The sequence below is a fragment of the Talpa europaea genome (assembly GCF_964194135.1).
Source record: "Talpa europaea genome assembly, chromosome: 11".
In the NCBI taxonomy this organism is placed as follows: Eukaryota; Metazoa; Chordata; class Mammalia; order Eulipotyphla; family Talpidae; genus Talpa; species Talpa europaea.
The window spans coordinates 33634324-33651127 of record NC_140078.1 but is presented as its reverse complement, the minus strand read 5'-3'; the positions used below and the strand labels follow the sequence as shown (position 1 = coordinate 33651127).

Genomic DNA, 16804 nt, shown 5'->3' with positions numbered 1-16804 from the left:
CACACGCCTTGCAATTTATTGAGATGTGAATTTTGAATGCACGGTTAAGAACCCCTCACATAGGGAGAGGGAGGTTCCTAGAGGTCATGTTGTAGTTATGAAAAAGAATTGCTTAAGTCATCAGAAAAAAAGGAGTATTGTAAAAAAGATTCTATAATTGAGAGCTTGACTGAAAGAGGACACAAAGCAGAGGCCCTTAGGCTCTTGAGCTGGTCCAAGTTTAACAAGCTCCCTTGGGATTCCTTCACAATTCTCAGTGGAACCAGTCAAAAGAAAGTCAGGCCTCTCTTGCCCTCTTGACCCTACATTCAATCACAAAGCAATAGGCTGTAACAATCTCGGAACAAAACCTCATTGCCCAATTTAACCTTGCAAACCCCTGAGCTGTATGGTTCGCTAATCCAACTCACAAAAGCAGGCCTGCTGCTCTTTTATTCTATCCGAGGGTGGGCACAGCGTTGAGCCCAAGAGCCGATGTGTCCTGGGAAGTCCCAGCAGCTTGCCAGAGGCCCGCAATGTTTATTTAGCAGGCTGCCTGCTCCGGCTAGGGGCCTCCTGGAGCCGGCTTCCCGCGCTCTCGCCCTCTGGACCATGTATCCGCGCTGCCACATCTTCCAGACCCACAATGAGCAGCACCAGAGCGCTAAGGAGGCGCTGGGCGCTGCCGGGTCTGCCCATCTGGCGAAGAGCAGGGTCTCCACGCCAAGAGTGGAGACGCTGCAGGGACTCAGCTAATGGGTGGCCGCCCACATCCAGTGGGCCCGAGGGCTCCAGCAGCGCCACGCCGTCCTCTGTTGGCAGTTGGACGCCTTCCAGCGCCTGGGTGAGCTGGCGGGTCCGGAGGATGCCCTGGTGGGTCAAGTCCAGAGCAACCGCCAGCGTACCCGGGACCTGGTGGCAGAGCAAGCCGGGCTGGAGCGCCAGGGCACGGAGGCACAGCGCGTGCCCGACGAGTTCCAGAGCAAGTGAGTGTCATCGGTGGCGGAAACCCAAGGGGTGGGCAGCTGGGGATGAGGTGGCGCGGGTCTGGGGGCAAAATAATACCCAAACTTGGAGGACCGGCTCTGGTCCCCTGGCCACCGATGATGTCATCTTTGCAGAGGACATGTGCCTGGTGTATTTCCCTAAGATAAGACTAATTTCCATTATGATGACATTTAAATTTATATGAAATGTTATTATTTGCTTTTACTGAATTTTAAAATTTAGGTACAATTTACATACAATAAATTGCAGATTTTAAGTGCACAGTTCATTACGTTTTGACTAATGTATATGTCCACGCAATTACTTTCCAGTAAATCTGCTTCTGCACAACCGGCGGTACCCAGTGTTCTGATTTCTATCACCACATATTAATTTTGCCTGTTCAAGAATTTCACAGAAACGTAATTTTACAGATGTACTCAGGTGTCGGTCTCCTTTTGCTCAGCACAATGGTTTTGAGACGTTATCAGATGCTAGTTCATCCTTGCAGTCTCATCCTGGTAGAGATGATACTGCACCCCTTTTACAGATGAAGTCTCTGAGGCTCAGAAAATGTAGGAATTTCAGGCATGGTGCCTTGGTTACTGAATTGCTGCGCTGGCACTGGAATTCAATTTCTGGGCGTGAGGCGTCTCATCATCTTTGGACATCTGAAAGTTGTTTCAATGCGACCTCTAGGGTTCTGGAAGCAGCCCATGGGTCAGTGGTTTTGGCATCACTTAAAAGCATGTTAGATATGGAGAATACTGGGTCTAACTCCCTCAAGCTCCCCAATCAGAATCTGCAATACTCCGAAATAATTGGTCATTTAAGATTTTAAACATTTAGATGTCCGGGGCATGCCCCCTCCTTCAACAGACTGAATTAAGTGCTAAAATCACCAGAGAGCTGTTAAAAAGAAAAAAAGGATGCTCAGCAATCTGTCAACATCTTTCAGGTTATAAATGAGTACACTATTTGAATCAACAGGGCTGCTTCAAGGAATGCATTCTGTGATAATCCGAAAGGTATATAAAAGCATGTCTGCAAGAATATTCACTGCAATGTGATCTGCAATAGCAAAAGCCTGGAACAAACTAAATGCACATTAGTAGGAGACACATTACAAAACTGTGCTTCATTCATGCAATGGAATACTACACAGTTATAAAAAAAGCATAGTGTTGTTAATATCATTTATTTTTAAAGGAAAGGGGGAAGAGTAGGAAATTTTTGATTGTGCTAGGGAAAAGAGTTTCTAGACATAAGCACACACAGAAAATCCAGTGACACTGGTTACTGTGGGGGTTAAGTGGTAGGAACTGGGCAGCGGGTGACAGTGTGGGGGAGACTTTTAACTGAACATATTTTTATGTCTTAAAAATTATCTAACCATGTAAGAGATTTTTTAAAAAAGATTTATTTAATTTATTTATGCATACAAGAGCTGAGGTGTAGGCCAGAGGTGTGGCTAGGCAAGAGAGTTTACCAGAGACAGAGTGGGGAGCAGAATAGTCAGATCTACTGAAATTCACTGCTGAGGGGAGCAGTGGGCAAGACAGGAGAGGTCTGCTGTGCCATGTGGGTTAACACCCTGGCCAGGAATCGAACTCAGGCCATAGGGGTGATAGCGCTGAGACTTTGCCCCTAGGCCACCAGGAAGGCACTCTAAGGATTTCTTGATCCCTATCATTTTGCAGAAGTCCAGGGAAGAAATTGACTAGGAGAAAAAATTACCTGCCTTTACTATCCATTGCTTTATTAATCTGATTAGGTTTAAATTGGGAGACTTTCCCTGCTCTGATCTAGGCAATGTGGTGTGGCTATGAGAGAATAGTCTTGGGCATCAAACTCAAGTGTGAGTCTGATTTCATTCCTCTCTTAACCCTTCAGAAACAGGGAAGCAGGGCCTGAGATACGGCTTGAGGTAAGTGAGTCAGGGAGCCTTGTTTGGGGAGTGAGGAAGTGATGCAGGAAGGAAAGACAGCCAGTTCTTTATCCAACAAGTTACCATTGTGGGCACCAGTGTGGGGAACGCCCCTCAGTTGTCGCAGGCAAGCAGCAAGGAGCTGGGTGCTGCATTTCCTTAGCTCTCACCTTCTGTCAGAGGTTGAGGGCTGCTCTCAGAGGCTGACTCTGACCCGATCAGCCTGCCCCATGCTTCTGCAGAGATAATTAAGTGCTGGGAGCAGTTGCCTGAGGCTTTGTTCAAATTTCTCAGCCTCATCTTCTTCATCTTTCACACGGGGGAACAATAAGTGCTCTCTTCCCAGGTTTTGTGAGGGTTAAATGGCATGATCCAGAAAACTGATAGATGGCACACATGTGAATCAATATGATAATGTCAGAAATCTAAACAAGGTCAGGTTAGTGGCGTTAGTTGAAGGCCTTAAGGCAGCTCCCAATCTCTGTGCCACTATTGCACAGGTATTCTGAAATATAATTTCCTTATCATTTTTGGGGTGACTAGGTGAGGGGTGTGTGTGTGTGTGTGTGTGTGTGTGTGTGATTAACCTAGGCTAGGAGGCACTTGTTCCTTTTATCACTCCCAGTTACCCACTCTGCATGTGCCATGCTGTGAAAAGGATTGGGCAGTAGTGGACTCAGAAATGCAGCATTTGCTAATTAGCTTTGAAGTTAAGAACCCCTCCTTGAAGGAGAGCAAGTAGTACTCAGCTCCAGTTAAATTGAACACGGATCATGTGATCAACACATGGGGAATCGTGGAAGCTGCCCAGCCCTCATTTTTGTGTCCAATTTGCAGGTATGAAAATGAATGTGTCAGCTGCTGCTGAAAGAAATGCTTGAATGGCTTAACAAGGTGAGCCGAGCAGCCCTTGGTGTTTAGCAGCTAAATGACAGGTTTGACCTAAATGTCTAGAGTGACTGTCCCCCATACCTCCTCTTTATGTTATTTCAGGATTTTTCTAGTTCTTTTGCTGTCACTATTTTTCTTGACTTCTTAATTTCAATGAAATTTTTGTGAGTGAATTCACATATCAGACACTCTGTTCTGTACCATGAGATAAGTGTTCGCTTGAGAAAACTGTACACTGTTAAGCTGATTGGTTAAGTGGTGCTATCAGAACTCACCAGCATTACAGTAACCAGCTGCTTTTTGTCATTCATGTATACTGGTCCCAAACACCATCCTTAGGGGGGAACTTGCTTTGGGCAGTGATATTTGTTTTTGTTTTTTTTTTAAGATTTATTTTTCTTTATTTATGCATACAAGAGCTGGGGTACAGGCCAGAGGTGGGGGGGGCATGAGATAATTCACCAGAGACAGAGTGGGGAGCAGAACAGGCAGACTGACTGAAACACACTGCGGAGGGGATCAGCAGGAGAGCCGGGAGAGGTCTGCTGCACCATGTGGGTTAGCTCCCTAACTGGAGATCAAACTCAAGCTGCAATGGCTGGCGATACCTTGATAGTGCTGAGACTTTAACCCCTGTGCTACCATGAAGTAGGCAGTGATATTTGGATGCAGTACCACCTCTAATCTCTTGATTAAGAATCTTGAGGTTGCTCCTTCTCAAGAAAACAGAGGAAGACATTTCCATTTTTCCTCCTCACGTGACCCAGCCCCATGATGGGTTTTATTACAGAGCACTTGATATGACAGATATCAGCTTAGTTTTCTCCAGAGTGTGGGGTCGTAACTCTGGTGGGGTGGGAAATATTTTAGATGGCTCATGGAGGGCCAACTTCTTAGCAGTTGTGAATTGATTTTTATGATTACCTTTTATTTATAGTGGGTGACATAAAAATCCCCTTTTTAAATACATGCAAGTAAAAATGAATCATTTGAGGAAAAATATGGTGTGAATAATAGTACAGGTGATACTCTGGATACAGCAGAAACAACGAACACAGCACACAAATGCAGAAGCTGGGCAAGGCCTCCAACTAGCTCATGGGAGCCTTGAAACAGCTTTGTGGTCATTGACTTACACCCCAAAATGACCCCGTCCAACCTTCTCTTGGCCACAGGGGAAGCTAACCCTTGGTGAGATTAAATGACTTTAGGGCCTCACAGCATGTGGTAGGTATAGACAGGTATTGTGAAGTCTTTTGTGTCCACAGTTCATTTTCTACTTGTAAGGATAGTCAGGGAACCTCTGTCTCTCAGGAGACAGACACACAGCAGTTTCTGGGTAAAGATGGCTTCTTTGCACTTGATATTGGTGTTCCATCTACCTCTCCTGGGGGCACCCGAAGTCAGACAGAAACACTGAGAACATTGGCAGCTTCCTGCACCTGTCAGGCTGTGGAAACATGAGTGATCTGCAGGAGGCACTGTCCGAAGTGTGAACACTAGGACTTCCAGGAGCAGCCCTCAGCCCCTGGGGGAGTTGGGTAGGGGGCTGAGTTCCCCTGCAGGTTCAGAGAGGGGGTGCTATAATCTATCAGGGCCCCAGCCCCAGTGTCCATAGTGATGGCCTGCTCATTATGCACCCTCATTGGCTTGCTCCCCTTCCCTGTGTCACTGCCCTCCCTCACTAGTGGAGTCACCACTCTAAGCAACCCAAGCCCAGTTCTTGCCTGGGCATGTACCTCTGGGAGACTCAAACTAAGGCAACCCCTTAGGGGGTTGGTTGAGTGAAGGCTGGATCTTCTGTTCTCCATGTATTGAGATTGTTAGATGAGAAGGGGGCAGAAATGGAAGAGTAGACTTCATGTCTCCTTGTCTGGTCCATGATACTGGTTGACAAATCTTTCAATGTCTATATACATCATATCAACAAGGTTTTGACTATCAACTCAGTCTCAGTGTCCATTTCCTTTGGCTTTGGATCTCGGAAAATATGACAGAGTGACAGGGACTGATAGCTAATGCTTTCACAAACTGCCATTTATTAATATTACTTAGGTAATTAAGCTTCCAAAACAGAGCTTCTGTCTTTTTATCAGACAAATAAGCTAAAGATTATTATTCCAGGGTTGAAGAAAAAGTGTTTTTCAATTAAACCCTAGTGGGTGTCCCCGGTGGCACAGCGGGTTGAGCGCAGCGCTGTGAAGCTGTCCGCAGCCTCTGCGGCGCCAGTTCGATTGCCGGCCAGGGAGAATCCCACACGGAGAGGCAGGCCTCTCCTGTCTCGCCTGCTGCTCCCCTCAGCATTGCTTTTGGTCCATCTGCCTGTTCTGGCCCTCGTTCTGTCTCTGGTGAATCCGTTCACCCTCCCGCGACTCTGGCCTGTACCCCAGCTCTTGTATAAATAAAATACATCTTAAAAAAATCAATTAAACCCTAGCTTACTAGAAATTTTAATGGAGTTTACTTAGTCATTAGCAGTTGGGTTTTTAATGGAATTTCTAGCATCTATGTGAATGGAGTTGGTGAGGTTGATTTTGCAGGTTACATTAGATTCTAGTTATTTCTTTAGTCCTTTTCTTAAAAATGGTCTAGAGCAGAAATTCTGAAACTTCGTTGTATCAGTATCATCCAGAGAGTGTGTTCATTTCAGGGTCTCAACCCCAGAAATGCTGACTAGTAGATCTAGGATCTGCCGGATATTTGCATATCTAATAATTTCCCAAGCGCTGTGATCCAGGAACCATACTTTGAGCACCTCTGTCCTAGATCTAAAACATACAATACCAGGGTTGGAGTGTTTTCTAGATGCTTTTGCTTTTGCTGGTGTTGCTGGTGGAGCTTTTGAAAATGCAGCTGACAGCATCTAAAGCATAATAAAAATACTAGTGTCTACACATTTCTGAGTCTGAGTGCAAACAAAAGAAAGCACTTCCAAATGAATTCTCCCAGCAGATGAGCAACTGCACATCTTGCAGAAACATCTGGCTAATCCCTATTTTGAGGATAAATAGTGGCTGGCCTTTATGGTCACTATCAACAATTTTAAATGCTTGGGTGAAGCGACCCAAGAGTGGTTGTTTGAGGGAGGTGGGTGAAGAATGGCTGGCACATTGCAGAATGGGATCTGAACTCTTGACGAGTGGAGAGAAGCCCAAGATGTATCATCTTGAACCCAATGTCCAGTCCCTTTAATTTCTGGTTTCTCAGCCCTTTCCTACTGCTGGTAAGGCATTCAGCCTTTCTTTACACTACCATTTCTCTCATGAAGGGGCTTCACCAGGCTTATGTGATAATTCTGGGTAATTCAGAGAGCCAGACATCAGACCCTTCTAGAGCCCTGTCCACTTTATTGGGGGAATTAACACCTTATTTGCAGAAGGGCATCAAAAAGAAGGTCATCATGCGTCTTCTGAAGGAAGAAATAATACTGATGAGTTCTGCATAACTGTTCCTGCGATAGAGGCTCTGAGGACCCATCACTGGGTCTCTAGAAAGCTAAACTCTTTTTTTTTTTTTTTTAAGATTTATTTATTTATTTATACAAGCACTGGCTACAGTCAGAAGCGCAGGAAGGTGAGAGAATTCACCAGAGACAGAGTGGAGAGCAGAGCAGGCAGACTGACGAAGTACACTGCTGAGGGGAGCAGCAGGCAGCAGAGAGGTCTGCACGCCGTGTGGGACCCTTGCCCGGCGGCCAGGGATCGAACCGGTGCTGCAGAGTCTGCAGGCAGCTTCATAACACAGTGCTAAACTGCTGCGCCACTGGGGAGGCCCTCTTTTTTTTTTTTTTTTTATTTTTGTATTTCCCATAAAATTGCACCCTCCAGTTTGATCTTGAACAAGTCTTAATTTCCTTCAGATGAACCCTCAAGTTCTTTTAGGTAGGTAAAAAATATTCAGGTGTTTGAGTTGGGTGAAGTTAGCCACTGCCCTACAATCTCCCTCATTTCAGAGCAAATTCACACAGATGTTTTCATTTATTCTGTTGCAGGCCCTCCAAAAGTTCATATAGTCTCTTTTCTAGGCCCCCAAAGTCCTTGCTTTCTCATGTTTTAGGTACTTTCATGAAAAGCTAATTCAAGACAGGGGATAAAGTGGTCGGAATTCTAAGAGCCTTATTGACAGCATTAGTCCTGTATCTCCCTATAACTGTGGTCTTCCACGGGAATGACTAAGGAATCAAGTACCTTTCCTAATAGTTCAGGCCAAGGCCTTCCTGCAACCTAAACCCTATTATGTGTTGGTGGGGCGTGTCTCAAAATATCTTGGCCAGTTCACATCCCTTGACTGTTTTAACTCTGTTCCTGCCAGGGTGGATAATATCTGAAATATTTTTGTCAAACCACAAATCCACCTTTATTAACAAGAGCCCATTACTAACATTCCTCACATGTTGTAATGCATCATTAATAAGTCAGTAAAAATTCACTTAGCAAGCTTTCAGGTATTGGTGGGAGTGTATAGCAGAAGGGAGTAGGTTGGGTGGGTAATTCCCAGGAACCCCAGTGACACTCAGCTGTAATAGGGCACTGACCATTGACATATTTAAGTCAATTCCAGACATCACAGTACTATCTTGTTCACAACAGTTCATAAAGAACTATAAACCTATATAAACCTAAATGGTTTAGGGCCTCCCTCGTGGCGCAAGGGGTTAAGCACCACACTATGAAGCAATCCAGCCAGAGAGAAACCCACATGGTGAAGCAGACCTCTCCTGTCTGCTGCTGCTCCCCTCAGCAGTGCATTTCAGTCGATCTGCCTGTTCTGTTCCCTAATCTGTCTCTGGTGAATCCTCTCACCCCCTGTATCTCCGGCCTGTACCCCAGCTCTTGTATGCATAAATAAATAAATCTTAAAAAAAAAATAAACCTAGGGTCTCCTCTGGTGGTGCAGGCGGTTGAGCGCAGTGCTGTGAAGCTGTCCACAGCCTCTGCAGCGCCGGTTCGATCCCTGCTGGCCGGCGAGGGTCCCACATGGCGCGGCAGACCTCTCCGATCCCACCTGCTGCTCCTCTCAGCAGTGTATTTCGTCAGTCTGCCTGTTCTGTTCCCTGCTCTGTCTCTGGTGAATCCTTTCACCCTCCAGCGAATCTGGCCTGTACCCCGGTTCTTGTATAAATAAATCTTTAAAACAACAACAACAACAACAACAAAATAAACCTAAATGTTTTATCCAAACAAGGTCAATAAAACAAAAGTCAATGATCTATCACAAAGTTTGGTAAGACCATTCAGACTTCTGTCATAAATGTCATTTCCGGCTGTAAAGGAACACAAGCTGTCCACCAGAACAATTATTCCAAAAAATGCATTTTGTATAAAAGATGCATGGTTTCAAGGTGTCAACAGTCCTTAGGAGAAAAATATTAAAATGAAGGTTTCTGTGTGAAGGGCAAATTATTCTTTAGTCTTAGAAATTCAACTCACTGTGGAGATATAGAACAAATATAGATCAAATTTTAAGATTATTGGTATGTAAATATAAATATACTCTAAATTTACCCCCACCCTCAACCTTCCCCCCTCTCCTTCCCCAATTTTTCTAGATCAAGTTTTCTCAAGTTTGACATTTTGGGCCAAAGAATTTTTTGTTGGGGGGAGAATTCTTTGTTGTCCTGTGTATTAGAGGACATTTAGCAGCATGCTAATAGGAAGTAGCACCACTACCCAAATGGTGATAATTAAAAATGTCCCCATGAGGGCAAAATCACATCCCTCACTCCCACTGAGAACTATTCTTCTGGCCTAACCCAGTGCCCTGCTGGAAATGCAGACTCTCAGACAATGGCTGAGACCTGCTGAATAAGAGCTGTGTTGTAATAAGACCCCAGGTGGTCGGTGAGCTCACCTGGCTTACTCCCAGATGTCTACATTGCGAGTCCCCTCAGAGGTGGGTGTGTGGCATTTCTCATTGCAGGAAGCAGATGAAGCCTTACCTGGGAACTTTCGCCTCAGCTGGAAGCCCAGTTTCTTTCTTTCTTTCTTTTTTTTTTTAAGATTTTTTATTTTACTTTATTTATTTATACAAGATCTGGGGTACAGACCAGATGCTCTGGAGAGTGAAAGGATTCACCAGAGACAGAGCGGGGAAGAGAACAGGCAGACTGACAAAACACACTGCTGAGGGGAGCAGCAGGTGAGACAGGCAAGGTCTGCCGCACCATGTGGGACCCTCGCCAGCTGGCCGGGATTGAACCGGTGCTGCAGAAGCTGTGGACAGCTTCACAGCACAGTGATCAACCACCTGAGCCACCAGGGGTTGAAACTGGAAGCTCAGTTTCTGCGGGATGATATCAGTGCAGCAAAAGATAGGCACAAAAAGGTAACCACAATCTTTTGGACAGTTTTCCCCCAGAAAACCCAGTTTGGCTTTGATCAGACAAGTCCAGGACACTTGTGTATGAAAACGATCCCCTTAGGATACTTTTGTGTACATGGAATCGTGTGGTGGCAGGTGGGGTGCTGGGCAGCACATAGTAAAGCAGATGTACGTAGAAAACGGTATCTATATACCACATTAAAGTTTGCAAAACTATTTTATATAGCTCTGTCTTAAAGCTACAATCTGTCAACTGTTTCAGCTCAGAAAATGCAGACATGCAGAAAATGCAAAAAACACAGTTCTGTTTTGTTTTTTTAAAAACGCTGCCTCTGGTGCTTCGTTTCATGTAGTGCTCTGCTCTGTCTCCTACCCCACCCAGCTTTTCATAAGCCTGACTTTTGGGGGCCTTGGTGTACTGGAAAAATCAAATCCTGGAGCTGTGTAACGATGAGCAAATGTTTTAACCCCTCTGAACTTCTTCATCTTCAAGATGTAGATACCAGACTCCTTTCTGCACAGCTATGTGGGAAACTGAGTGGAGAGGACTTGTGGGCCTGGCCATGACCCTGGGGCTGTTTTTGCCAGTGGCTTCTTCTCCTTCCATTTATCAGTGTCTGCAATCTTGCCTCAGGATTTCCTCCAGGCAGCTGTAGGCTGCTCTGCCTTAAAGGGAAGAGTGGGAAATGAATGCTCCTGGGAGCAGCCTCAGCCAATAACTGATGTAAGTTGATAGACACCTGCCTCAACTCCTTCGCCTTCTGTTCTGCACCAGCTCGCAGCGATGCCTACTAGCTGGGCTCCAGGTGCCCACAGTGGTGACTTACCCGACAACACACCTTCTCTTGACCACCTTCTCTTCCTTGCCTCTTCTTCCCACTCCACCACTTGTATTTCTCAGCATCTTAGCCCAAGTAAACTATTTCCACGCACATCCTTCTCTTGGAGTCTGTGTCTCAGTCCCTTTATGTTGCTGTAACAAAGCAACACAGCCTGGGTGACATACACAATAGAAATTTATTTTTCACTGTTCTGGAGGCCAGAATATGGACATCAGGGGTCAGGGAGCCAGTGTGGTCAGGTTATGCTGAGGGCTGTGTTCCTGGCTTGTGGACAGCCACCCTCTCACTGTGTGCTCACCTCACCTTTGTGTACGTGAAGAGAGAGAGGCAGAGTGAGAGAGAGAGAGAGAGAGAGAGAGAGAGAAAGAGAGAGAGAGAGAGAACACTCCCTGGTGTCTGCTGTCTGTTCTTATAAGAATACTAATCCCGGGCCTCCCTGGTGGCGCAAGGAGTTAAGATGCAACCTATGAAGCTATCCGCAGGCACTGCAGCACTAGTTCGATCTCCGGGCGGCCAGGGAGCAACCAATATACCGCATCAGACCTCTCCTGCCTCGCCCGCTGCTCCCCTCAGCAGTCTACTTCAGTCAGTCTTCCTGTTCTGGTCCCCACTTTGTCTCTAGTGAATCCTCTCACCCCTCCCCACAGCTCTGGCCTGTACCCCAGTTCTTGTGTGCATAAATAAATAAATCTCTAAAAAAAAAAAAAAGAATACTAATCCCATCGGGGGGGCTCCATCATCACAACCTTTCAAGTCTCCCCTCTCCCCACCCCTGCCAAATACCATGGTATTGGGAGTTAGTGCTTCAACATGTGAATTTTGGAGTGGCACAGTGTTCAATCTATGACGGGCTGCTTCTGGGGAGACCTAAACAGAGGCAACATGATAAAGTAGGTGAGGCACCTGGTCCAACTAGGAGCTTGGCACATCTGCAGGGGACATTCGATTCTCTTCCCACCTCAGCATGGGCTGGCTTCAGTGTGGCTTCAGTGTAAGGACTGCCTGTGGTTGTGCATTAATGGGATGCCTCCTCTCCCTTTGGCATTTCTCTCACTTTCCATCAGGCTCTGCTTCTTGTCTCTGCTGTATTTTGCAGGAATCCTGAGAATAGTAGCTAGGGACAGATTCTAAGCAGCTCAGAACTTTCTTGAAGACCATTTAGAATAACAGTAGTATGGATTGAGAGCTCATAAGCTACCAGGTATGGTCTCATTGGATCCCAAAATAAATAGCCTGTGATACAGTGTTTTAGGCTATCACCCCATCATTGGGTGGTGGGATTTTGTGCAGCTGCTGTATCTGGGGAATGATCACCATATCTGTGGAGCGTTCAGAAGAAGGGGAGGGTGGGTGGGAAGGCACAGAGGAAGGTGCTGAGGAAGGATGTGGGCTTAGCCGAGTCTAACTGGAATGGGAATCACACCCCAAGGCTGGTCCCGCCTTGAGGCTAGAGGGTTGCTCCTCAGTGTCCTGGGTCAGGGATGAGATGAGACTGGGGCTGACTGAGGGCATACTCCATAAGGGGACAGCTGGGCCATTTTTTAGCCTTCACATAGATAGGTACAGCTCTGCTGATAAAGGGGGTCTGGCAACCCCTTTCCAGACTGTTTCCCTCTTGTTCAGAAGAACCTGAGATTTAGCAGATTTCCATAGTTTGCTGGGGGCCATGCATTGCTAGTAAATGATTTAGTCCTGGTCCCACTGATCAGCCTGTCCTTTGAAGTGCTGCCCCGTTTTAGTGTCAGAAAGGGTCCTTTGTACTCTCAGGAGCCTCTTTTGTCCTGTTTTGCTTTTCTCTCATACCTCTGCCATCCAGGGCTTTGTGAAGACAGCAGCAAAGCATTCATGTAGCTGCAGTGGAACAGTGAATCTACCTGCCTGTTAAGATTAAAGGCATGTAAAGTCCTGCTGCACAGATTGCCACTGTCCTGTTTGTGACAGTAGAACACATGAAAGCATTCACTCCTGGGGTTACCTGCTACTGGAGGGAAAACTCAGGCAGCTCAGGTTTTAATGAGAACACTTTCCTCCCTCCAACAGAATCTTATGGAAGTCCAGAACTACGTCAACATCCTGCATCAGATTGTCCAGACCACCCCTCAAGCATTCTCAAGTGGGGTGAGGGAGGTAAAAATTGGAGTGAGGCTGCAGGGAAGGTCTGTCTGGGATATTTTTTTAATATTTTATTTTATATCATTCTTACATCATTTTTCATTTTTGCACAATGTATGCATTTTCATTTTGGTTATATTCCCCATACAATTGCACCCCCCCTTTTTTTGACCCTAGTCCTTCCTCTCCCCAACCCTCTCCCACCCCCGTAGTGTGTCTCTGGTTTATAGTTGCTTGTTGATTTTGATTTTTACTTTGCATTGATTAGTCTTTTTCCTGGTCCCTTATTTAGGTTTTCTAAATTCCTGCTATGAGTGAGACCATCTGGTATTTTTCTTTTTCTTTCTGACGTATTTTGCTAAGCATGATCCCTTCTAGCTCCATCCATGTTGCTGCAAACTGCATGAGTTTATCTTTTTTGATTGCTGAGTAATATTCCATGGTGTATATATACCACATCTTCTTGATCCAGTCATCTATTTTTGGGCATTTGGGTTGTTTCCATAGCTTAGCTATTGTAAATAATGCTGCTATAAGCATAGGGATGCAGGTGCCTTTTGGAATTAATGTTTCTGTGTCCTTTGGGTAAATACCTAGGAGTGGAATTGCTGGATCATATGGAAGCTCTATGTTTAGTAGGTCAAGAAATCTCCACACAGCTCTCCATAGTGGTTGGACCAGTCTATCTGGGATATTTTTTTAGGCTTTCACTCCCTCTGTTAATAGAGACCCAAGGAAAGGTGTCGGATGGTGCAGGGAGCCATCCCCATCTTACATTCATGCCTGAAGTATCCCCTTCTGTGCTTTTACTCAGAATGCTGGAATTTTGACATCTAAGGATCTAAACTTGCTCCTGGCCATTTTCTTATTTATTTTCTCTTGAGAACTGAGGGCTCTTTTTCCTTGCTAACTGCACGAGAAACCACCAGGTTGCCGCAGCTGTGGCTCTGTGCGGGGTCCCCCTCGTGCGTGAGCTCCTGCTGCTGTGTGCTTGCAGCTCTGGATGTGTGTGGGTTTTATTTTGGTTTTGCTTTTTGCTCTTCTAGTAGGTAGGTCGCGTGCCTCCCTGTGGTTTTAACTCACATCCTCTTGCGAATAATGATGCTGGGCATCTTTTCATGTGCTTGTCATTCATGTATTTTCTTTGCTGAAGTATCTGCTCAAATCTTTTGCCTTTTTAAAAAACTAGGTTGTTCATTTTCCATGAATTTTGAATAGAGCGCTCCAGACAATTAGTGATTATCTTTTCAAGTTTGGGCTCTGCTAGTAATTATGTGAGTCTGTGACTTGAAAACTTTAGCTATAAGGGTATCAGGAAAGAATATTGAGATAGATTTTTAAAAAAGGGTTTAGTTGTAAAATATTATTCCCAATATAGTGTCTCAACTTGCTTTGGGTTTTCTCTCAGCTATTGACACAGCTTTTTTTTCCAGTTGGGTTTTATGAGCTTTAGTGATGCATAGCGTGATACACGTAAAGATAAAATGAAAGAATGTGGATTAAAATAAAAACACTATTGTGTCTCTTTTCCAGACATTGACGCAGGCTGTTCAACTGATAAGATTCTAGGCTTTTATTGCAAAGATGACTTATGATGGGTTTTCAACCCTGGTGGCCCTGGCAGTTGCTTGGAGGACTGCCAGGGCCTTGCCCCCCAACTCAGTCAAACAGCCTCTGGGGAAGTAGAGAAGTGGGTGCCTCAGTTGTTTTCAATGTCCCAGGGCAGCATCTGGACCAGCTGCAGAGCCAGTGGGCTAGGGTAGAAGCCTGCTGGAGCTTTTTGTCTTAGTTTTCATAAATATCAAAGCTAAAGAAATCCCCAAATTTGCTTTCTAAGACACTTTTGAACCCTGCAGATAATATCTAAGAGACAGAAAAGGTGTTTTAAATTTTAATTTTGGGGGATTATTTTTGCTCTTTCATATGTACACACTTCCCCTCACCTTCTGCCAATACCCCATAAGAGGCAGGAAAGTTACTTCTGTATTCATGGGGATATTCTTGTCCAAATTGTCTGCTAATTACCATGACAGGCTCCTGCTGTCTTTAATTTGTGTAACTGAGTTTTACAAAGGCCTGAAGTAGCTTTTCCTAAAGCCTGAATTTTTTTTGGCAGGGGGCTTGGAGATTTCTCGCTGATACCTTATTTTTATTTTGTAATCTCATCTCCCCCTCTAATCCAGAGGAGTTTTATATCAAAACACACTTTTAGAATCACGTCATAGTTTCTCCTGTCAAAGCATTCTTCTGAGTTAGAAGAACATAGAGTCTGCCAGGACCTATTTTGATATCAGCATATGTTAATGAGCCTCAGTTTTGCTGGGAGCTTGTTAGACAGACTCCAGTTCACCCCAACCCCCGCGCCTCCCAGTCAGAACTTGCATTTCAGCAAGTCTATCCCCTGCCATCACCACCCCCACACCCAACCAGGATTTGTGAATGTTAGAGATGGAGAAGCACAGATTATCAATACTTTTCTTTTTTCAGTCTTAGCTTAAAAATTCAACATATGAGTTAGATGTGGCTCTCAGGTTTGTCTCACTGGCTCTTGTTATCATCCTTAAAACGTGTGTAAATCATCTTCGCACAAATCAGGAGATACTGGGGCCGCGTTTCCTAGGAACGCAGGTCAACTGGGAAATATGTCAGTAGGCAGAAAGTCAGTGTCTTCTAGCTGTGGAACCAAGCTTAGCCGAGGTTTCGCCATTTTGTATATCTTCCACCTTGATATGTTAGTCCTTGTCCAGCCACATTCCAGAGATAGTTTCAGCAGTCACAACCCTCACTCCACTTGGTGACGAAAAAGCAGACCACCCCAGCCGCCAATGAGGGCAGTCCTGTCCATAAATGGGACAGCATCTCTAACCGTCCAATCAGTTTGAAACTGTAACTGCGCGCGCCAAAATGCCTTTGTAGTAGCCAATGAGTAATTGCCAGCTTCTTTCAAAATTCGCGCCACTCGTGACCCTATAAGATACCCCTGCTTCCTCTGTTCGGGGCTCTCGACCTCTGCCGTTGCATCGGTGTGTGTCGAGGGCCCGGACTTGAGCCCGTAATAAACTCCTTTTTGCATTTACATCAGCTGTCTTTGGATTCTTGGAGGCTATGCTCGCCGAGTCTGCTGATCTTGGGCATAACACTAGCCAGGGGACGCGCCGTGGTTGGTCAAGCTGCTTTATTACTCACTGCTGCAAGGCAGGTGGTGCCCAGAGAGCCTGAAGTCCTGCCTTCTCGTGGTGGGGCCATGGACCTGGGCCCACATGCTTCCCTTTTTTTTCAAAAATTTGGGCCTCCCTGGTGCCGCAGCGGTTGAGCGCTGGGTTGCGAAGCTGCCCGCAGTCTCTGCAGCGCCGGCTCGATCCCCGGCTGCTCCCCGGCCACCGGAGGAGGGTCCCACATGGCGCGCAGACCTCTCCTGCCGCCCGCTGCTCCCCTCAGCAGTGTACTTCCGTCCTTCTGCCTGCTCTGCTCCCCGCTCTGGCTCTGGTGAATTCTCTCACCCTCCCGCACTTCTGACTGTACCTAGTGCTTGTATAAATAAATAAAAATAAATCTTTAAAAAATTTTTTTTTAATTTTTTTTAAATTTTATTTTTATATTCCCCATACAATTGCAACCCCCTTATTTTGACCCCAATCCCTCCTTTCCTCGCCCCTCCCCCCGATATTGTGTCTCTGGTTCGTAGTTGTTTGTTGATTTTGATTTTTTCTTTCTTATAGTTATTCTTTTTCCTGGTCCCTTATTT

At 45.6% G+C, this 16804-nt stretch overlaps 1 protein-coding gene across 1 annotated transcript in view; it reads left to right on the top strand.

Annotated features, from left to right (window-relative positions):
* Positions 1 to 474: 474 nt before the first annotated feature.
* Positions 475 to 16804, top strand: part of BFSP1 (beaded filament structural protein 1) — a gene marked incomplete at its 5' end in the record, with an annotated part of 30225 nt that continues 13895 nt past the window's right edge. Inside the window, 6 exon segments of the mRNA XM_084247718.1 lie at positions 475 to 732; positions 736 to 965; positions 3731 to 3741; positions 3744 to 3787; positions 10043 to 10108; positions 12988 to 13074. Of these exon segments, the coding sequence (XP_084103844.1) occupies positions 475 to 732; positions 736 to 965; positions 3731 to 3741; positions 3744 to 3787; positions 10043 to 10108; positions 12988 to 13074 (696 nt within the window).